General features: G+C 44.7%; 1 protein-coding gene across 1 annotated transcript in view; it reads right to left on the reverse strand.

Moving 5' to 3' along the window:
• LOC135396438 (protein MON2 homolog) overlaps positions 1 to 23,367 on the reverse strand; it is a 118,707-nt gene that overhangs the window by 44,307 nt on the left and 51,033 nt on the right. Inside the window, exons 16-21 of the mRNA XM_064627402.1 lie at positions 21,587 to 21,781; positions 21,320 to 21,523; positions 18,474 to 18,743; positions 11,802 to 12,094; positions 11,585 to 11,747; positions 8,911 to 9,156 (exon numbers count right to left, since the gene is read on the reverse strand). Coding sequence (XP_064483472.1) covers positions 8,911 to 9,156; positions 11,585 to 11,747; positions 11,802 to 12,094; positions 18,474 to 18,743; positions 21,320 to 21,523; positions 21,587 to 21,781 — 1,371 coding nt within the window. The remainder of the gene's footprint in view (positions 1 to 8,910; positions 9,157 to 11,584; positions 11,748 to 11,801; positions 12,095 to 18,473; positions 18,744 to 21,319; positions 21,524 to 21,586; positions 21,782 to 23,367) is intronic.

Genomic DNA, 23,367 nt, shown 5'->3' on the forward strand with positions numbered 1-23,367 from the left:
GATATCCGGACTATCGTGAGTAAGAGGAGAAGCTGACTCCGCTTCGTCACCCTTTTCGCTGTGTTGTGGTTATTCCCGTCACACGTCAGGGACCTACATTCCTCCGTAGGGGAGACAACCGTGCACGATGACCCCCTTTTCTATTTGTGTGCGTTGGGTCACGTTGACCAGTCGAGTCATTTGGAAATATCTCGAGCAACTGTCCGGTTCTAGAGGGGAAAACTCCAACCTGAGGGCCTGCTGCTTACGGCCCGTTGGCCGATGAAGACATTCCCCTAGCTGAGCTGCGATCCCTGATGCAGAGGCTCACTGCGACTGCCGTAGATGATGCTGCGGTTTCTGACTACGTTGACGTTGATAAGGATGATGACGCGTGTGCAGCTATGACCGATTACGGTGTGATTGCTGCTATCCCCTCCGATGATGTGCAGCAAGACGGTGCCGATGACGCCAGTGAGAAACAAGGCTCCGACATTGACGCTTTGCGTCCGCACTGACATTCTTGGAGCAGCGCAACAGCGTGGCTCAACTCTACGCAGTTAGCAAAAGTTTGCAGGAATCGAGTGGCTACACTACTATGTAACAGCTGTCATTGACGAGATTTCTGTGTTTTAATTAAACCTTGCTGTGTAGGACGTTTCTATTCGGTCGTTTCATTTATCCGGATGCCCCGGTATCCGGACGATTTCGCCGGGAACGGCACCGTCCGGATAAATGGGGGTCGACTGTAGTTACGGAAGAAGCTAATTGTACTGCGTGTGTGTGTGTTTTGTTTTTGTAAGGGTTCCGGGACATTTGATCGAACGTCGTTTGGTCGAAAGCCATTTGATCGAACACCATTTGATCGAAACGGCAGCGGTCGTGAAACAGAACACACAGACAACGTGAAAAGATTAAGAAGCAATTCCCCAAGGCCCTGATACCTTCTGCATATTTCCGGCAGATATGTCGGAAAAATGCAGCGGACAACATGCCTCACGTTAGCGTGGGCGTAGGGAAAAATTGTCCCAGTTTGCGGAGCATTTTGCCAAATGAAATGTTTGCGGGTACTTTTAGCAATGCGCTGAGGCAGTAACAGCCATGAAGACATGAGAGTGGAGCTAAACGTTCAACTTTACTTTCAAAGCTCGTGCAAACGCAGTTTCAGCACTTAATGCAAATAAATAGCGGGGGAAAAAGGCACACCATCGGATCGCCTTCTGGATGCGAAAAAGTGGATTAGGATAAGCAATGTGTTGATGGGCAAGTGGATTGCACATAGTGAAATATTCCTTAGGATAACAGCGTTTAGAACTGAAGCTTTCTTTTGTTGTTTTCTTCTTTTTTGTTTCATCAACGCTCCAAGAACGGTGTTCGATAAAATGGCTTTCGACCAAATGTCCCGCGTTCGATCAAACGGCTTTCGATCAAATGTCCCGGAACTCTTACAAAAACGAAACACACACACACACAGTACAATTAGTTTCATCCGTAACTACTTAGAAAAAGAAAAAAGACACACACACAGTACAATTATTTTCTTCCGTAACTACTTACAAAAAAAAAAAAAAAGAAACACACAGTACAACATGAGAGAACTGATGTTCACAGTACAATTATTTCAAATTATTTATTTCAGTGTGACGAGTACAACAAGCAGCAACATTTCTTTCCTTTTTACATACTTCCATAACTACTTACAAAAAGAAAGAAAAAGACACACACAAGTACAATTATTTTAAATGATTTATTTCAGTGCGGAGTAGAACAAAAGCAGCAACATTTATTTCCTTTTTCACAAAGCATAACTGTCGAATTTAGGTTACCGGCCAGTCTCAAGGTCGAGGCTCAAAGTTGTGGCGACCACACATGCCCTTACCGAGCGCCAATGTTGCGCCATCTCTACGCGAGAGCAGAGGCTGCGGGTCAGCTTCAAGGTCGTAGCTCTACCGGAAGAAGCAGATGACAGCGGGTCACATATCCCGAGCCAAGCGCTACCGGTGCGTCATCTGTTAGGCAAGAGCAGAGGCCGCAGCGCTCCGCCTTCCGAGTCCTCCTATTGGCGCGCATTTTGGAGGCGAAGCTTCCCTCGCTCTTGGTCAGCAAAGTCAAGGACAGTCGCCGGTGGAGGCCTATCTTTGCCGGAAAGTGGTTTATCTGGCCAGATGAGCGGCACCTATACAATCCCCTCCATCGCTCCAAATCATGTGGCCCCCTGACGTGAAATGAGCACTGTACCCCCCGCGTTCCCGGTCACCGCGGTTTTGGCTCATTTGCATATCAAAATTCAGGAATGGATATTTTAACGCACGTGCATGTTTCCAGATTTGTTAAATGTGAAATGGCTTGCAATTAGGACAGCCTCTCAATCTGCTATATTGCTTGTGCCCGAAATCCCCTAATTAACAATTTTATTACCAAATTTTAGGTAATTAGTCATCTTGTATTGCACACTTTCTTCGAGAGGATGGCTGTAGAACTCGCCTGCCCGTAGAACTCAACTGCAAAAAGGACATCTATGCTGCTCTCGTAGCTCATAGTTCTACACCCTGTATATGCTTTGGTCATACTGCAGCCATTCATGTGCCTGAAAGGCAGTTGATCTCAAGGTGCATTTTTGTCCCCTGCACTGGTGCATTTCATCAGACATTTCCAGCATTTTTGGCACATCATAAACCTTAAGGCGAGTTCCCACATATAGCGTTTCGCTCTATAGGGCTAGAAAATAGCACTCGAAACCTAGCGCTGTTTTTCCGTTTGCCGTTCTCACATACAACCGAGCACATAGCGCTATCCTGCTGGGGTCACGGGATATCTCTTTGCGACGTGATGCACTGTCAGCGTCGGGTATCCGCAGCATGAAGGGGGATGACACTTTTGATGCTGTGATCGCAATACCGGACTATAGTAACCAAACATCCATGCATTGGCAGATGAAACTCGTGGCCATTTTCACGTCGTCGTCGTTGCATTCCCGTCTTGCTGCTTCGAGTGATCGGCAGCAACACAAACCCCAACCTCCGCGACGTCACGGCTGAAAAAAACTCACGGTTGGTTAATGCAGACTCGCCGCTCAATACAGCGCAAGAAAAGTTGACCGGGGCTCTACTTCGACAAGAGCGGTTATATAGCGGTTTGTAGCAATGCGAGGAGGAAAATATAGCGCAATTTTCTAGTGCTATGTAGCAAAGCGCAATATGTGGGAACTGGCCTTTAACCGAAAGATAAATTTCATTGTAGGGATCATAAAATCTGCAGATAGAACCGGAAAACTGGTTTACAATACAGGTACTTCCTTGTGACACACATTACATCATTGGACCAGTAAATTGTGATTAACCACCAGTCCTACTCTCTGATATTGCACGGGGTAATCTCAGTTCACTGGCTCATAACACATTCTGCTACTATCAGCTAAACAGGCGAGTACGGTTGCTAGTGCTGCTAGCATCCTGTTTTATAAAACAAAAACATCCACTTTGAGAAGGTTCAGTATACCGTATTTACTCGTATAAAGTGTGTACTTCTTCTCCCAAGTTAAGTAAGAAAAGTTGGGGATGCACAAATTGCGCGGGAACATTCGTAACGATATTAAACTACGCAAATTCTAAAGTTTTAGTATACCAGTCATATAGACTTCCAGCAGAGTCGGTATTGACCTTATCACTGCATTGTGCAAGCGCGAACCATGTAACCGGCGTCGGCTGGCAACACGGCGATGGTAGAGGCGAGACGCTGCCGGAAGACACCGCTAGCTGCACTGACACTCGAAAGCTGGTATCGTTCGCCAACTTCGTCATATTGTCTGCAAGTTCAGAGCGTGTTCGTCCAGCATTTCCTTCCACGTCTGTTTAGCTAGAGTGACAGGGGACCATCATCCGACCGTGGGCGCAAATCCAACAAAAGCACCGCAAGGGCAGGTACCCACATGCGGTACACATGTGCGGAAACCGTCTGCGGGGTGACACTGCACGAGAGTGCTTTTCGCCCAGCAGCCGCCATCGCCTGCAGCTTCTGTGGCTCTCACAATATGGACGCTGATGACGCTGTCAACGTACGCTGCAGACTGGGTGAGAGGCCGGATACGGAAGAAAACAAGTGCGTGATTCAATCTCTGTTGACCACCTGATTGGCCAATGGCGCGGCATGCTGCTAAAAATCGCCGCGCGATTGAGGAAAAGCAAAGGCGGTTTCTCCCGCAAACAGCCTGCAAACAAGGACGAACTTCTGAATTTTTGTTCGATCAGAAATTTGACCACGTCTAGTAATGTAGGCCCTCCTTTTTTTTTTTTTTTTTCATGTGTTTGATTGGTTTGATTTGTTTTGTAATTTCTGGCCTCCACAAACCGTACTCGAGAATGATACGTGAGTGTCACCATGGTGTCTAAACCGGGTGACAGAAATTGGAAGCAGAGCGATGGTACATTTTTCCTCTCCATATTTTCCCAAGTACAAGCAGAGCAGTCTGCGGCAGTTTGTGAATCTGCACTAGCTCAGCGATTGCATACCCTCTCTGCAATGGCCTGCCCTGCCTCGTGACTTCTCTCTCCCGCCGCTCTGCTCAGTATCTCACCACGCCGGAAGTTAGTCCCCGTAAGTATTAGTTCAAATTAATTGAATATTTGCATATGAAAGCACAACATATGCTTTACATCAGAACATTTTGACAACTTTTATACACGATGATTATCACTGGCGGACAAAAACAGCCTAAATAAACGCCAAAGTGTATCACTTTCCCACCAGCATATCCTTCCGTCATGATGCTCCACTTGTTCGCATTGTTCGCGTTATGTTCTGTTCTCAGTTCACAGTGAACAGTGGCAAGACGTACGGATTGTTGCATCTGATGTACATGTAACTTATAAGCAAATTAGGTAAGTATTCATGTAAGTCAGTTATGTAGGTGTGCATTTTGCAAATTAGTCCGTGTTGGGATTCGTTTTTAGGGCCGGCAGACGCCGTTATGACAGTAGGAGTGGAACACCACAGCATGATAAGAGGAAATACTTTTTCTAGGGTTCCCTACCTTAACTGACACACTACCTACTATATTGCAGCTTGGATTGCAGGGTGTCTACCAAACTGCAGCTTTCAAATTCCCTGACTTTTCCAGGTTTTCACTATTTTAAGCGAATGCCCTGACCAAAACAAAAGGGAACCTGGTGCCTGCTGCTACATTTTGATACAGATCCCTCATACAACTAGAGCTGTGCAAATTGCAAAATTTCCATTGCAAATAGTTCACGAATATTTCACTTGCACTGCAAATCTAATGCGAATAATTTCTTCAGACGGCGAGTCGAATTCGAACAATCGGAGAAGGCCCAACTCGAATAATTTCTAATTGCGGTGTTGTGCTCATTCGATGATGTTCTGCTCCAAACGTGAGCCTTTTCACCCAGCATAGCATATTGTGGGAGAAGGGTCCCTTTGTGTTGAGTATGGTAGATGGTATGGTAGACTGCATTAGTGGGATGAACTGCATTGAGAGCAGACATGTACAAGATACTCAAAAATGTATTCAAGATAAGATAATACATACTGACGTAAGAATGTAATTAAGATAGAGTATAAATACATGAAAATTAAAGTAATTAAGATAAAGTACGAAATACTTCAAAAAGTATTTGAAATACAATTAAGATACTATTTATCCTTGAACGCAAAACGTCACTGGTCAATGCGGCAAGTCGCCGCTATGTGACATGAATCACCTAAAGCCCGCGTACTACGCAAGCCGCCCCTGCGTGATAGGAGTCATCTAAACACAAGTCCCAAAAAGATGACAAAGAGATACTACATAACACCACTAAGCACATGTGACCCAGAACAAAGCAAACTTCTACAGGTCCCTGCCCGGCGAGGTCAGAATTCGGCGTTACCGCGTCAGGGCACACATAATAGAACCCTCACTCGCCGAGGATTAGTACACACGGGGCAAGATCTCTAAATGGGGACTTCCAGGAAGGGCCAATGTCCGAGTCAAGTCCGAGGAAATTGTCACAGAACAAGCAAGATAATGGAAAGACTAGACACAGAAAGTTTGAGAGGGAGATCCAAAATATGTAACTAGAGTATTGAGTAGAAAATACCATAAAATGTATTTTAAATAGAGTAAAATACACAAAACCGAAAGTATTGAGTAGAGTACCAAAATACCGCAAATTGTATTTAAAATACAGTATTTTAAATACAATACTCCAAATACGTACAAGTCTGATTGAGAGTAACCAGGTATCCGCATGAGCGACTTTTTGAAGCGAGATCTCGGTGGAGATGCGAGAGCGACAGGAGCGGCGTCATAGTTTCTTGGGTGCACGTTGTCAGCATCACATTTTCTCGTGCGCGCTCAACAGAATTTCTCCGAAGAAATGCATCTGCTACCTGCGCTGCGTTCAGCACCGTCCTCTGTCGCATTTTTGAGCAACTTCTCCATAGTCACTTCAGACGTCGTTCGGATGCTCTTGGCATTTCTTCCACGATATCTCATTGGCGTGTGCTTTCCTCCTGGCGTGTGTCTCCTATACAGGAGACTTCATCAGTCCGCGCCATGGGACGGTTGGCAGAACACCGGTTAGCATACGGAATGACGGACAAATGGACGTTGCTGTAAAGACTTTGTGCCATCCAACGTCTTCCTGAACAAGTTTATAAGGGAACTATTGTATCCATAAGCCAAGAGTTATGCATATGCGCTTCTCATAACCCATGTGAAGTTGCATGCCCCTATCTTTTGCTGTATATTCTCCGGGTTTTGTGAACAGAGTAACGAAAACGCTTTTGGCTATTTTTTCTTTTATGCGTCGGCGTGCGTTTTGCTATGTTTGGGCTATTTTCTGAATCCGTTTTGGCGGGAGACGAGTTTGGCATCTGGCAACCCTGATGGAAGGTGAAGCCTGCTATTCAGACGGCGTTCGTGTCTAGATTGTCCCCTATGGCACTTGCCTTTTCTCACAGTTTGCAAACTGTGCTCTGTTGCATCAAACAATAGTAGCAAGTCCACCGAGCTTCTGCGACGTAGACGAGCCTAGGACGTACGGTAGATGGTTTACCGGGGGCGCACACATACATGCGTTAGCTGGACGGTACAGGTAGCACAGTGCAAACTGTGCTTCATGTGATTTATGAACTTGCGTCATTCTGTCTCATCAATATAAAAAAATTTATTATGCTTGTCTTTCTTACACCAGGGGCCCTATCCTGGTCAAAGTAATCTACCTCAATTACTTTAAATTTCTTCTGTCATTGGTGCACAATCGAAAAAGGCGTGAATATTAAAAGTGGTTGACACCTTCTATCAACCAATCGCCCCACGTGTTATCTTGGAAAGCGACCCGCCTTATCGGTGTTTCCTCCTGAGAATCCGAAGGCCACACCGGTGATCTGCCCGCCCTGCCTTGATACTTCGGTTCTTTGGTTTGGGTTGGTTCGGTTATTTGGAAACAGAAAACTCTACCGGCATAAAACTGAATTTCGTGGAAAATGCGCGGAAAAGCACGCTCGTAATTTCCTTTTTTGCTGTTTGTCATTTTTCTTGACTTACACGTGTGCAAGATGGCAATGTTTGTGTGACACTGTGATTGTACTTGGCATTTATAATTCGGTATGTGCCCGTGAGATGGCGCTGATGGCAGGCAACAAAACGATAAAAGCACAAAGGATCATTGCAAAGGGTCGAACAGAGAGTGTGGCGCGAGCCGTAAACGCGTTTATGAGAAATCGGTTTGTGCTTTAAATCTTGAGCTTTATTTATGAGCTTTTCTTTATATTTTTTCTGTGTGTTCGTGTGCTCGATATGCGAAATGATAATTCGCATTTCAATATGCTTCTTTTGCTCGTGAGCTGTGGGGGTGGTAATGATACCGCAAATGAGATAGTTTTACTCAACAAACAGTGAACTTTGATCGATGAGTTTTTTGTGTGCACACCGCTACGTTGCAATAACATTGATTGTACGACGTACGGCTCGGACGACGCTTCGAAGAGCCCGCCACTTTCACGCATACGATGCCGCGATCGGCGCAGAGAAACGTTTTTACGCGGTGCTTTTTTATCATTATTAAACAAAAACGAAGAAAGGTATGATTTTTTTTGTTGTGACGAACACATACAGACATTATACAAAACGTACAATAAACGGAAATGCACATGCGGACCCATCACGAAACCCATCGCCGCTCAAAGTAATCAACCCTCTTTCGCTACATTGCTTTTCAGCTTTGGAACTAATCTTTTACGTCATTGTTACGTCAAAATGACGTAGGGTCACGGTCCGAGATTAGGGCCGAGAGGCTGCGAAGGAAAACTAGGTATAAATTTCAATTGAAACGGGCGGGATTTAAGGACAGAGTATTTCGTGGCAGCCCCGCCCCTACAGCTTGTGACGTAAAGTAATCGAGGTCGATTAGTTTTGACGAGGATAGGGACCCAGTAACAAAAATGGACTGTAACAGGGACAGTAACATAAATGACACTGAACATAAAAGTGGGATGCAAGCGAGCTGGTGATAATCAGGAGCTGATGATAATATGACGATGACAGCGCAATCAATAATATGACATACAATAAAAAAGAATAGTACCATTTGAATGGGTCTAATCGCGGCCCATATATGTCCAAATATCCTCGAGATACATTGCTGAGTCTTTCCCTGAATCTACAACTGCGGAAAATTTGCTAGTCCCCTGTACATCTCGTGGATGTAAATAGACTATTCAGCAAAGTCTCTGGGATATCCTATTATCCAAATTGGGATATCATATGGATATCTCTGAGACATATTGTGCTCACTGGGACCACATAATTTGCTGCTCCCTGTTTCGCAAGCTCGAGTCAGACTCGTAAAATGCGTTGCAACAAATTACAGAACAACATTATTATTAAATAATTCCTCCTGACAGGATCTATGCTGTGAGAGAAATGCTCACCTTGATGATGGAGTGGAGTATAGAGGCCTGCACCACAACTGGTCGTTGAGCTGTTTGAACATACAGAGAGACAGCCATCTCCATGGCTCGCTCTCCGAAGGGCACAAAGTTGAGTGTGACCCAGTCAACATGGTGCTTGGGGCGGGGCTTCCCGTGGGCCTGGCATGCATAGCAGGCGAATGATAGGAGCTGTCCAAAGATGGATGGCACCATCCCTTGCAGGTTTTCTGTTCCAGCAAGAGCCTCCTGCGCATGATAGTATGTGGTTTCTCAACATGTTTTCAACTGCTAGTATTTTGCTTCCTGATAACAGCATCTCTACATGTACTTGGGCATTAGATATTACGCTGCAGGCACAAGCACCACGACAAAGTACATTGAGAATTCTACTTTCTTTGTTGGTGCGACTGTGTGAAGTTCAGGATAAGGTTATTGCTTTAGCTAGCGTTTACAAAGTACTTAAGGTATCAAGTACTCAAACAAAAGTTCTCTAAGTACACTTCTTAGTGTATACAGGGTGTTTGCTCTAACTTGTCCAGAAATTTTATTTAAAGCGAGCGATAAAAGAGAAATGAGCGCTACTTTTCACTTTTCAGCTACTTGACTAAGAAGCAGGTGCTACTAGTGAAGCAGTACCTGTTGCAAGTAGCAGAAAAGTACCACTTGACTTTCTTTTATCGCTTGCTTTAAATATAATTTCTGGACACGTTAGAGCAATCACCCTGTATACTGAGGCTTCACTTGAGGAAACGTTTATCCAAATTGAAAGGGGCTGGTGGTAAGGGATTGCACAATTGTGGGGGGGGAGTAGGTGCTCATACTAAAAAAACAGCATTGAAGTGTTGTCGTTTTCAAAAGTTAGATATATTATATTTAGCTGTGATGATGATGATGATTTGGTATGATATTGGAAAAATTACACCAGCTATAATGTGGCAAACATGGATGAATTTAACTAGATAACAGATTACAACCACTTTATCCATTTTATCTGAAAAATGAGTGATTACCTTATCTTGGGTTGCCTGAGGGCTTCGCATACAATTTTGAACTAATCGAGATAGTTGCAATATGCACTTCATGCAATGAATTCCATTATTTTCTTTGTTCCATCTCTAGGAACCTTCCCTAGAATAGCTAGGGAATAGAACTAGAACCTTCCCTAGCTCTTCATGCTCCAGCATTTAGTCAGGACCTTCTCTCACTAGCTAGGAAATTGAAATGGCAAAAACAGCAAAAGAATGAAGCCTCTTCTCAAAACAATTTTAATGTGTCACGAGCTTTTATACAGAGTCTGCACTTCATCAGCTTGTCGCACATAAAACTGTTTTGAAATGTTGTATTCTTTGTATCTTACGTCATTTTAATACCTCCTACAGCTGAACTGAGCAATATTTCTTCCACACTTGAATTAACAAATTAAGGCATATCACAACTAAGCTGCAAACTTTAAAATCTAGATTTTGACAAATTTAGTGGGCCGCGAATACGCGACCAGGGCCCGATTCACGAAAAATGTGTGCCGTGAAATTAAAGGGTTTTAAAGTGAGCAGTTACTGTGAGACGAGCATATTAGGTAGCGGGCATATCCAAAATACACTATGACAGTTTGCCTCTGTGCATGGGAGAGGGTAAAGTAAATGGGAGGCAGCAATAAGGAAGGGGGTGCACATAGACCAGCGTGGTTCTCAACGAGGGTCCACAAAAGAAACCATATGCACCTCACATTTTAGGTATGACTATAGCAGGTGTGGGGACCAACGACGACGACTACCGCAACAGACGCGCTACGTGCCCGCAGAATAAACAGTTCATCTCTGGGCTTCCTCCTGTGTGGCTGACTGCTAGTTAGCTCCCACACAGGTATAGATGCATGTTTCCGTTTTGAATCGAGCTAGTATTATGCTATAATGCGCTTGCGATGGTGCACTTTTTGGTGCACTTGGTTTGGTGAGCTATAATTCGGTGTCCATGTCTCATGTAAACTATTGTCATGCAGTGTGGAGAAATCATGTCAAAGAAAATTTTGAATTGTTTCTTGGCCATGCGCAAAAGGCTATCCGAATAGTAACATAGGCTTCTACAATTATGCACAATAATATTTTTAAATGTTTAGCATTTGTAGGTCTATTTGTACAGAGGCATGTAAAATTATCCATCTCTTGTTACATTAGAACCAAATAAAATTTCTCATAATGTTCGCCAGAGGAATTCATGGAAAGTTCCGTGTTTAAGAACAGATTATGTTTTACAGCCTCCCTTTTATAATTTATCAGTTCTTCAAATAGGTTCATTGGGAATGGCACTAAAATTAATCATACTCATTTTTTAGGGGTTGCAAACAGCTCTTGTCTTAAAATGTTTAAAATTTTGTGTATAGTATACAGATGTAAAAGTAAGTAGTAACTATAAAACAAAGCCAGGGGCTCGTGAAGCTGCTCACAGCTTTTCCACTCAGTTCATCTGCCAGATGAACTCAGCGTGTTGGTGAACAAGCATGTTGGTGAAATAAAGAGACTGACTAACTGATTAAACTAGGTGTTTCTGTAAAACCAGTTACCAAGTAGAGCATCCTTAAAAAGTGATAATCATTTGTATACTAGTTAAAAGTAAGCAACCATATACAGACATTTATCTGAATTATTTAAAATGTTTAAAAAGCCACACAACTTACCTTGTGAAGGGCATCCATAGCATTGAGGACCGATTCCTGGAGATGGGTGAGCATCACCTCAGTCAGGTTTGGGAGGATAATAGGCGAAGCTTCACCATGTATGGGAGCAGCCACAGCATTCTGTACAACTGTTGAGAACTTGTGGAAGTCTGATGCGGAAAACCTAGCAAACACAATAGCTCTTCATGCTCCAGCATTTAGTCAGAAACTGCCATACCTCTCCTTGATGTGCTGGAAGAGGTGAGGGAATATTTGTACAAGGGCAGTCAGGAAGGGCTGAGATGGAATGTATAAGAGTGCATAATTATTTGTGCAGCGTGCATCCTCAACAGTGCTGTCCGACGGAGGCCTGGTACTCTCAATGCCGATGTTGTACCAGACACGCCAGGCATTCGCCCACAGTGCCGCCTCTCCCTGTGGATCGGATGGGGAGACCAACAGTGCACCCTCTGGATGCTGCTTGCTGATTTGCAGAATCTCTTGAAAACTCTTCAAGGCAGACAGAGAAACCTGAAAATCAAGTTATTATTCAAACCACAACCTTTGTACTTGGTCATGCCGTCCCCTGGCAAAAAAAAAAAAAAAAATGTTATCTCTGTGATGCCCAAATGGAAAAGCTGCATTTAATATAGTGTTTTCACTTATACATAATGGTGAACCCCAAAAAATAACGAATGTTTTTATAGAGAAGAGTTGGGCATTAGTACCTATGTTTGCCACTAGGCACATGTACTACACTGCCCTCTGCATCAGTTGGCCAAGTGGCATCGTTGGCCCAAGCATTTGTTAGATCAGTGCGTTGTTTTCCTTGAGCCTCTGTCACAGTCTCAGTCAATTTTGTGATGGCGGACGTGAAAGAACCATGTGTGTTCGTCAACTTCTGTTTCCTTTTGTGGAAAACAGCAGCAGAAACTGTCACAATGGTTCAAGAGGTTTTCAAAGAACTGGATTTGAGCAAGGCCAGGGTTTACGAATGGTTTCTCAGTTCAAACTTGGTGATATGTTGCATGAAGGCCAACCGTGACCTGGCCGTCCTCCAACAAGTAGAACCGACGACAACATCCAAAAAATTCGAGACTCGATAATGTTTGATCATTTTCGAACAATTCACGAGTTGAAAGCACTGACTGGAATTTCTTGGAGTTCAAGTCAATTAATTGCGACAACTTCGAACGAAGCAAATCAGCGCAAAATTTGTTCCTCATTTGCTCTCTGAGGATCAGAAAACCAACCACTTGGACATCTGCCGTGAACTGAAGGATCAATTGGAAACTGATCAAGACTTTTTGTCCAAAATCATCACAGGAGACAAATCGTGGGGTTACAGGTACGGCTAAGCTGAAATCAAGTCAGTGGAAAAGTGCGTCATCTCCGAGACAGGAGAAGGCAAGAAAAGTGAAATCAAATGTGAAAATGTTGCCGCTTGCGACTTTTTTTATTTCCAAGACTGAAAAGGGACCTTAAAGGAGCATTAAAGTGGTATCTAACATGGCCAAAAACTGCTGTCATCTTGTAAAGCAGTGTGTGAAAAGCATTCCCACAAAATATTTCTATCCAAAGTTGTTTCACCACGGTGCAATTAATTTGGAAAATCGCTTCCGCGGTGACAGGCTGGAGCGCTCCAACTGCAGACCACACCCCCTCTACTGCGACGTTGGTGGTAGAGAGCCCCTCATTCGTTCGTAAGAAAAACCGTCTGCTACGAACATTGTGAGCTGTTTCTTGTTGACTTCTATTCTTTATATGATTTATATCACGTTTTCTAAAAAAAAAACAAAGCATATATGCAGCCTGAGAAAATAAGATTACGATCACAAGAGTAATATATCCGTGGCTTCTGTGCAATCTCAGAATTCACAGTAGCAGAAAGCAAGCGATGGCGGCGGTATTGTGGCGCCACCTGTTAGCCACTGAACCAACTGCGTGGTGAAAACGGTCGCACAGGCTGCACACTGTCGAGAAGCACGGGGTTTTCTCTGTACAAGCGCAGTTAATTTCGGGCTGTACCACTCGTTCTTCCCGTGGTGTCTGCGGTCCCAAAAAATCGTGGCTATGTCGTGGACAGCCTTCAAACCCTCCATTTCGGACATCACGTAGCCGGAGAACGCATGGAGTCTCCGAAGCGGTAGCAGACGCTCTGGCCTGCGCGATGTTGCTCACCTCGATCATGTGACCCCAGGTCCAATGAGGAGCGTCCTCACCACTTGCGTCACATAGTGACGTGCGTGGTGGCGCTCATCACGTGCCTATAGGGACCGTGCGACACCTACAGGGGGCGCGCTGCTCCTTCGCGACAGCGCCGCAAGTGGCAGTCTTGGACGTATCAGACGTGATACCACGCCGCCCGTTCTATGCATTCTCAAGTGGAACCGTAGCTTGCGTGGCGACCTCCGTAATTAGAAGGGCTAATTTTCGAAGTGCAAATAATGTGGAACCTTTCTGGGGCGCGAACGAAGAGAATGGACTCAAACTGCACAGAAGCAACCACCGTATTTATAATGCATCTAACAGTACGGAAGGAGAACAGCCACTCGCGTCTGCCCGGTCAAAACACCTGTAAGTGATACGTCGAGAGGATGGTTATTTGACTCCTCACAAAATGGCTTGCTAGCGAAGGCTAATACGTGTATTCCTCTGACACCAGCCATTTGTAATATCATGTTTTTGACTGAGTCTTGTATTTCTTTCGTCGTCTTTGCACACACATAGCTTCGTCATTGAAATTTACATCGTGCGTCCGTTTTATTCATACAAATAAACACGTGGGGTCACAACTTATTGCCTGAACTTGTACTGCAGTTTTTCTAGTATCTTCAGATACAATAACTCTAAAGAGATTTTTTACCTCGGCTACCGCCGTAAGCTTGCGGGACGACAGCTGTGAAATGGTCGGTGAGTAAATACTAAACCTTTTGGACAACGTAGAACTTCTGTTCTCACTGTGAGACTCGTCATACCGAGAGCAATATCGGCTCTGGGCACTGGCGATGAAACACCTCAATCATTATCTCGAAATACGTTGCCGTTTGGTCGGTGCTTTTGACGGTGATCCAGCGGCGTTTCACCGTCACGAAAGTAACAACTGTTAATCATTGATCATTTTGCAGGTCCTCATTCAGTTTCATTGAAACTAGAACAAAAGAAATAGAATATATTCGCTCATGTTGTGCACACCTCATGCAATGACCGAACGCGCGTCACAAACGCTATAAGAGTCTAGTGACCTCGGCGCTATTGGAAGCGTAGAAATCACGAGAAATGAAGCATCTGGTCCCTAATGAAGAGTTATTTTAGGTGCTGGCACAGTCAGCGATGCTGTGGCAAAAAAAGATACCCGCACTTCACATGTAAACAAAGCTGGCTACCCGGCGGCTATCACGCAAGGTACTTTCTCCAGAGGCCGCATCGCGGCGCCACCAGTTTGTCGCACAGTCCCTATCGTGAAGGCGAAGGAGCGCGTTTCGCGCACGGGAGGTTCGGGGAGCTATTGCAGGCGTCCCAATTTCGCTACGGTTGCACTAATTGTGGGAAAACTGTTTTCGGCCACCTAACATTCTATACTGACCAAAAACAGAAACAAAGTTGTGGGCCTCTAGACTGCTCCTTTAAAGGAAGTGTTTTGAAGATGTGGAGGAAGTAAAGAAGAAAACGATGGAGACACTGAAGTCTATGACTTTCCAAGAGTTCCATTAACTGTTTTGAAGAATGGAAAAAGCAGTGGGTTAAGTGCATTGTGTCTCAGGGAGAGTGATGGTGATTAAATTTTGGAAATGTTCTGAGAAATACATGAATTTTGAAAAAACAATTCTCGTTATTTTTGGCTCACCCCTCGTAGGCTGTCTATGTAGCAATGATGGTATCAGTTACAGGAAAATCCACACAGTTTAAGTTTTTACTAAATGAGTAGTCATGTCGGTGCTTGCACCCGTACTTGCACCGGAAACGGCACTTCATGACTCTGTTGAGCAGCATGTCCCTCTCCCGGTACACCATCGCCAGCAAGCCAACGACACGTTAGCCCTATCAGAATGATAAAATAGTAGAGCTGGGTGAATAGTAAAATTTCCATTGCGAATATTTTACGAATATTTCACGTACCCTGCAAATCGAATTCGAATAATTTCTTCAGATGGCGAATCCAATTCAAATGATCAGAAAAGGCCCAATTCGAATAATCTCAAATAGTTCGTGGTGAAATATTTTGTGGTGTTGTGCTCATTCAATGATGTTCTGCTCCAAACATGTGAGCCTTTTCACCCGGCATAACGTATCATGAAAGAAGGGTCCCTCTGTGTTATGTATGGTAGACTGCATTAGTAGGATTAACTGCATTGAGAGTTAGTCAACATGATCCATGCAGCCTGCTTTGTGTGCATCTCCTCGTTTGTATGTTTACACTGTGAATTTCCTGTACTTTTTTTAGAAACTGCACATATTTCCATCTGTTACTGAGCATAACTCTGGAAGTTAGGAGTACATATCCTGGAACCTGCAATGTCCAGAGTAGTGTTGACCATGAGCTCACAAAATTTGTAGATTTTAGTGACAGAAAATTGCGAACAGTGTAAAGCAGGGTTCACCTAACGCTAGAGTGTAATGGGGTCAACCCGACTTGCAGAATGGAGCTGCACACCAAAATAACAATGGCGGTAACTTGAAGTGGGCTTCACCTAACCATTGGATGTAGTGACGCGAAGCCGACTTGCAGAATAGCGATTGCTATACCTCGCTTCAGAACTATTCGAAAAATATTCGGAAACTACGAATACTGAAAATAGGTTGCGAATAGCATTCAAATAGCATCAGATATTCCTTTCATATTCAAAATTTTGAATATTCGCACACCTCCATAAAATAGCATAAAGGCAGGCGAGCTGGTGGACGAAATGCACAGAGTAAAAAGCCTGAGCTTGGGCGACATGACGGACTAGAAATGCAAACACAGAGAGCTCAAACCAGGAACAGCAATTTACTCAAGACAGCACAAAAATTTGAGAATTTGAAACTTTCCCTTGCTTTTTCTCACATTGCACACTAAAGCATTGTATTGCACTGCACTCAGTGAAGGCTAGCCTTCACTGAGAAGGGAAAGGGGGCAGAGCGTGATATCAAAAAGCCATTTCAGGGGCTGGTGGATTACAACGGACAGCTCGCTAACACAGTTTCCCGAAGCTTGAATGGACAAGGCTTCTCGTACCAACCGTTTCCTTTAATTTGGAGAAGTGTCTGTCCAAAACAAAAGTTTCACTCCAGACGGGATCACAATTTTTACATGCTCCAACCTAGCTCAGCATCTAAAAGCTTGTAAAAATTGTGATTCCCTCGGAAAAATTTTGTTTTAACAGATACTTCTCCAAAAGGAAACGGTTGTTACGAGAAGCCTTGGCCATTCAAGCTTCGGGAAACTGTGTTAGCGAGCTGTCCGCTGTAACCCACCAGCCCCTGAAGCGGCTTTATGATATCGCGCTCCCACCCCTTTCCCTTCTCACTGAAGGCTGTTCTCACTTTCCCTTGCCGTTTCCCACATTGTACTGTAAAAAAGTTTTGTGCTGTCTTGAGTAAATTGCTGTTGCTGCTTTGAGCTCTCTGTGATTGTGTTTCTAGTCCTTTGTGTCGCCCAAGCTCAGGCTTTTTCTCCGATGACGACAATCTTTTGCACTGCTGACGAAGGATGGTTGACCACATAGTAGACTGCAACTAGAAGCATGCGTTTGTCGTTGTGCTGCAGCGGCATGCAGTTGCTCCGTCAGCTTGTTTCTTTTAGCTCTTGGCACGTGTTAGCGATGCAGTAACTGCTGTTTTGGGTATTCGTTTCTTTCTTTGTATCGAAGTGCCAGTTTGAAACTCTTTCATTCTAGTGGACGTTAAAATGCATTGCTCCCTATGACAGCCTGATGATGAATGTCAATTATTTTGTTGCACTTATCAGGTTTTGCTAGGACAATGTTTGACCATATTTGGTTCACAACCAAAAATTTGAAGTACAGTTGAACCTCGATATAGCGAACGTCAATTTAACAAAATCCTCTATACAAAGTATGATTTCTGATGCACGTACACTTCTCGGTAGAGGCCAATGCATTTCTGCGCTCGATTTAACGAAGTGTCTTCGTTCGGCATGTTCTTTTTAACGAAGTCTGCAGCACAAGAAACCCGACAGAGCTTACTATAGCACCGCATGCAATCGCATGTGCCGGTCCCCAAGTAAGAGAGAGAGAGAGGTGACGGAGGAGTGACATCAACATCAGAGTGCGTTGTTATTCGTTATCGACGTTGTCACATGGGATGACGTAATCGGCAGGTCGGGCATTCATCTCATCACTTTTGCTATGGAAGCCACGTGGTCGCTCCCGTGTCGCTCTCGGTGTTTTGATCTGTTTCCTGTGGTTATTTGCGATTAGAGCAGTCCAAAAGCTACAGGTTTTGCAGGTCGACAAGAAACTTGCGATCATCGATGGCATGTGCAAGGACGAAAAGAAAAACGATGTTGCTGTTCGTAAGTTACCGATGCTCTGTGCTTGCATCAGAAAGGACGGTTCAGGCAAAACTTTTTGCCTGAGCTTCTCTGTCAACTTCGCAGGCAAAACTTTTTGCCTGAATTTTTTTTCTACACTCCTGAGTGGCACCGTAAGTACGGTAATAACGTTTGTGCTCAATAAAACTTGCATGATATTCAAGAATAAGAGTGCCGTTCATATTTTTAAGTCAGTCTTATGACAAAACGGCGTACACTAGAATGGGCTGTGCGGGTTGGCGCTGTGACAATTTTTTTTCTCTCGACAAGTTCGATTTAACAAATTATTCTATGTAACTTTTTGTAATTCTATGTGGTCATTTTGAATTTCGTTATATAAAGGTTCAACTGTATTTCCATGCTCTTAGTAATTACCTCATTGTTCTTGCTGAGGGCAGAGTTTTCGATGAACTCAAGGAGAAGTGTCCAGGCCTTAGGGAAATCTCCAAGGGTCTGCAGGAGATCCCGCTTGACGTGGAAGACACGGGCCACACCTGAGAGAGTCAGCACCTGTGTCTCTGCCCACTGCTTCTGAGCCGTGTTACGAGAGTGGTGAATCAGGATATTGCCTCCCATGTCATTCACCTTCTCTGTCGACGCAGAGCCAGACAGTGTACGCACACGATCGAGCAGAGGAAACAGCACCTAGGCACATTCAAATTCGGATTCAAAAAACGGATTCAAAAGCATCCAGATATATAATTAGGCAGGTCTTGTGCATCATCTCATGTGGCACCCTCAAATATGTTACCACACAGATAGGCATCCTCAAGCAAATATGTTACCAAGCACACCATTTGAAGTTTGGGCATAACAAGTTAACCTTAGAGATCCTTTGTATGTGCAGCAGTGAAACGATAATTCGTGTCTTTACATTGCGAGACAACTACGGTGATGAGCGACACCACACTCATTGGTTAGTGGAATGATTCTGGCTGCCTGAGGGTAATATAATTACAGTCAACCCTCGATTTATGAACCTTCGATTGATGAATACCCTCGTTTTATGAACACTAGCACGAGGAACCAAACTTTTTACATGCATTTTTCCCTCGTTTTATGAGCCTCGATATTCGAATAATGAATGGAATTTCTGGGAACCAACTAGGAGTTGCCCAGCGTTTTTGCTTTCAATTTATGAACGGATCGTTCCGAGGCCAACAAAAACCTTCAAAGGGATTATTCGTGGTCTTATGAATGACGCCTGAACAGACAAAACGTTTTCGAGGTATTGCACCCTTAGTTCTTAACCCCTCGAAATCCGAACAACAAACGGGTTTTTGCAGAAGTGTACCTGACCTCAATTGACACAGCCGAAGGCATGGTCCAAAGCAAAATTAAACTATTTAGTATTGCATAATAAACTGAGTGTGAATGCGCTAACATCTCTGTTTTGTGAGACTGATACAGCAGAAGGCATGGTCCAAAGCAAAATTACACAATATCAACTCGGAAATACTGTTCCATTTGCTCGATAGTACAGTGAAACCCGCGTATAACGATACTGACGGTAATCGCGAATTCCATCGTTACACGGGGTACATCGTTACACGAGGGTTGACCTAAATAGCGCGTCCCCGAAAAGTCACGCGCCACCCCGCGTATAATAAAAGAAAAATAAAACAGATGTTAAGAAAAACGTGAAGCTGTGTGACATCGCACTGGCTTGTGAGAACAGCGGTCAGAACTCGTGGAGGGAACCAGGGAACATATCAGGACAACTTCTTGCAACATTACACGTCACCATTCCGCAAGTCGGCTTCACCTAACGCCTGCGTGCTTTAGGAGAAGCTCGCTTTAGAACACTGTCGCGCGACGCGCGGGTGGAAAGCACGTGCTGGGCCTTTTGAGTCATCGCGCGAATTTGAGCAGCACTGGCCAAATACCGACACACAAACGCGTTACCACCGGCCTCTTTCACTGACAGTATTGGAAAATTCGCTGTCTATTTTCTTGCCTCAATTTTGATTTTGATTTAATTCGTTTAATACGAATTTCGGATGTTACGAATATTTTCTGCTACCCCGTGAGATTCGTATCATCGGCGCCGCGATGTTACGCGCACGGGACAGCGTCCAACATTGTTATACGAGTACTCGGAACCGCGGTCTCCATCGCTGTACGCGGGTCGTTTCCCCATAGAAACAATGTGTAGTTTGACGGTAAAATCGTGAACCATCGTTTTACGAGGGATATCGTTATACGCGATATCGTTATCCGCGGGTTTTACTGTACTCACTTAACGGAATTTTCGATTTATGAATCCCTCGATTTATGAACGATTTTTCGGGGAGCCGAGGGTGTTCATAAATCGAGGGTTGACTGTATAATGAAGCAAGTCCAGCAGATGGGTCACCTGTATATGCACTGTAACAGTTTTCTTCATCATCAACTTGAATTTATTATGTATTCATTATTTATCAGCTAATGCCTTGGCCAGTACGTCAGCACTTGTGGGACCAGAATTAGTTTGACATCTACATTATTGCAATGACATCTACATACCAGTATGCACCTGCCAATGAAAACTTAGGACCTTATTGCGATTTGTTGGCCCGCTACAGCATGGTAAAAAACGGGAAATGCATGTGTGTCAATGGGACGGACAATCATATCAGGCCCCTTTTCTCATTTTGGGATTTCTCGACTTATCCCCTCATTGCATACAGAGGTTCAATTATTTTAAATGATTTATTTCAGTGCGAGGAGTAGAACAAAAGCAGCAACATTTCTTTCCTTTTTCATGAGCTGAGACAGTGTTCACGCATAAGAGCGGGGCGAAACGTTGAACTGGCCACAAATTTGATAACGTAATGACACATCCATGAAGCATAATCGTCAAAACTACGCACTATGGTTTGCTATCGCCGCGTCATCGGAATTTAGGTTACCGGCCAGTCTCAAGGTCGAGGCTCAAAGTTGTGACGACCACACGTGCCCTTACCGAGCGCCAATGTTGCGCCATCTCTTACGCGACAGGAGAGGCTTCAAGGTCGTAGCTCTACCGGAAGAAACAGACGACAGCGGCTCACATATCCCGATCCGAGCGCTACCGATGCGCCATCTATTAGGCAAGAGCAGAGGCCGTAGCGCTCTGCCTCCTGAGCCCTCCTATTGGCGCGCCATTTGGAGGCGGAGCCTCCCTCGCTCTTGGTCAGCAAAGTCAAGGATAGTCTTTAGTGTAGCTAGCTTGAAAACATTGACGTCACAGCATATCCTACCTGCCAGAGAACAGCCTGCCATGTCTCATGTTGGAGCACAGAGCCATGGGCATTGATGGTAGAGAACAGAGTTTGACCAGCACTTTTACGAACAGCTGAACGAGGGTCCACGCACAGCTCACCCAAGCGCTGGAACAAGCACATCCACAGGGCATCGCCCTCCTGCTTTTCTGCATTCTGGTACAGGTAGTCTGCCATGTGCCACTAGAGGGAGAAGTAAGGTGAATGAATAAAGGCAGTTGTTAATATGTTATACGTATAGCTTACCAAGAGGCCTATAGCTGTGAGAGACACATTGAGCTCCTGATTCTGTGAGCCAAACTTGGCAGCTGTTTCAACACATAACTGTAGGCAGGGCATGACGGGAAGGAAGTCAGCAACTATGAGCTGCAGGCACTGAAAAGCTGACCGGATGAGGGAGTCGCCGTGGGCTTCCGAGATGCCTCCCACTATTGTTAACACCTGTGGAGGAATGCAATGTAGTGGTGATGCATTTGCAGTGCCTTGTTACATGAATTCAGCGAGGATAGAATGACCTGGAAGGCCTCCTGCTTGACCAAGGTTTGCCAGGATCTGGCCACCAAAGGAATTTTGTGCTCCCCTGATGGCACTCACATGATAAGGAAAGGCTATTCTTAAAATCTGATAGGAATGTTACACTCATACGGGTCACCTCATTATAGGGCCCTGTGTTTTATTTCAGGAGCCATAAAACAGGGTAAAATCAGGTGATATCGTGTGGAAAAGTAATTTTCGGGTGGAAAATAAAAAAAGAGTGCTTCTCGCAGTTTAGATTCACATAAGATGCGCAACAGTTGTGCTGAATGTAGTGTTCAGCGATCTCCAGTGCCCATATTGGTGGATGAATTGGCACTATGCAGAGTTCGTTTTTAGTTTTTTTTTCGATTTTAACCCGAAGTGTTGACGATGCAAATCGGGGAGTAAAAATGGGCTTTACACAAAAACACAGGGCCCCACAGTCATTCACCATTGCACTTGATATTGCGTATACGTATTTTGCTTCATTTTATCGCACAAATAAGCAGCCTCAGATGTTGATATACAGTAACCCCCCGCTAACTCGAAGTCCCAAAATCCGGGAGAAATTTCGAGCTAACCAGGGTTTCAAGATAAGCGGGTTATCGCAATTTTCAACATATACTGGCGGCCAAGGTAAGGAAAAACACGCCGAGCTTACATTAGACAGCTGGTGAACTCACCAGCTTTATTTATTCGCTCACTGTACAGAGAAGAAATTCGTTATCATTGTTTGTTTCGTCTCCGGCGTCAGGAACACGTCCTCAAGTACCTTCACACACCGCATTAGGCTGTTTTGCCCACCGCTACACTCAACCTTGTTGCGGAGCAACCGCAGCGCGTTTCTTAACTCCGCCGTTGTCGGAAGCTCTTGCGGCTCCTCACAGTGAACGACTTCGGCACAGTCAACCTCGGTTGTGTTCAATGTCGTCTGCACAATTTCTGCGTCGCTCATTTCACCTGTAACTGGCACATCCTTATCGTACAGTGCGTACTCATCAAAATTTACGCTTTCGTCAACGTTTTCCTCGTTGCCCGTAACGCGGACCACGTCTCTGAGAAGCGCGTCGCACTCGATGAACTCTTCAACGCACGACTCTGGCGTACGTGCAGCACGTGAGAAGCCGACGTGCGCGAAACAGTTCGCAATTGATGCTGCAGGCACTTGCGTCCAGGCGTTGTGGATGAGGTGCACTGCCCCAAGCAGGTCAACTTCATAAGATTTTCCACTGTCGTAGGACAGCAACATGCGACGAAGCAGACTTTTCCTGTACAGCTTTCGAGCAATCGCGATTACGCCTTGGTCCATCGGCTGCAGTACGGAAGTCATGTTGGGCAGCAGGAACTCTAACTCGATGGCGTCAAGGTTCTCAATCTTGTCATGCCCCGGGCAATTGTCCACAAGGAACAACACTTTGCGATTGTCCCTCGCAAATTTGCGGTCCAGAGTACGCACATACTCTTCAAATAGAGCTGCCGTCATCCACGCAGTCTTGTTCGCCTTGTTGCGC

The sequence above is a fragment of the Ornithodoros turicata genome, chromosome 6 (assembly GCF_037126465.1).
Source record: "Ornithodoros turicata isolate Travis chromosome 6, ASM3712646v1, whole genome shotgun sequence".
Classification (NCBI taxonomy): domain Eukaryota; kingdom Metazoa; phylum Arthropoda; class Arachnida; order Ixodida; family Argasidae; genus Ornithodoros; species Ornithodoros turicata.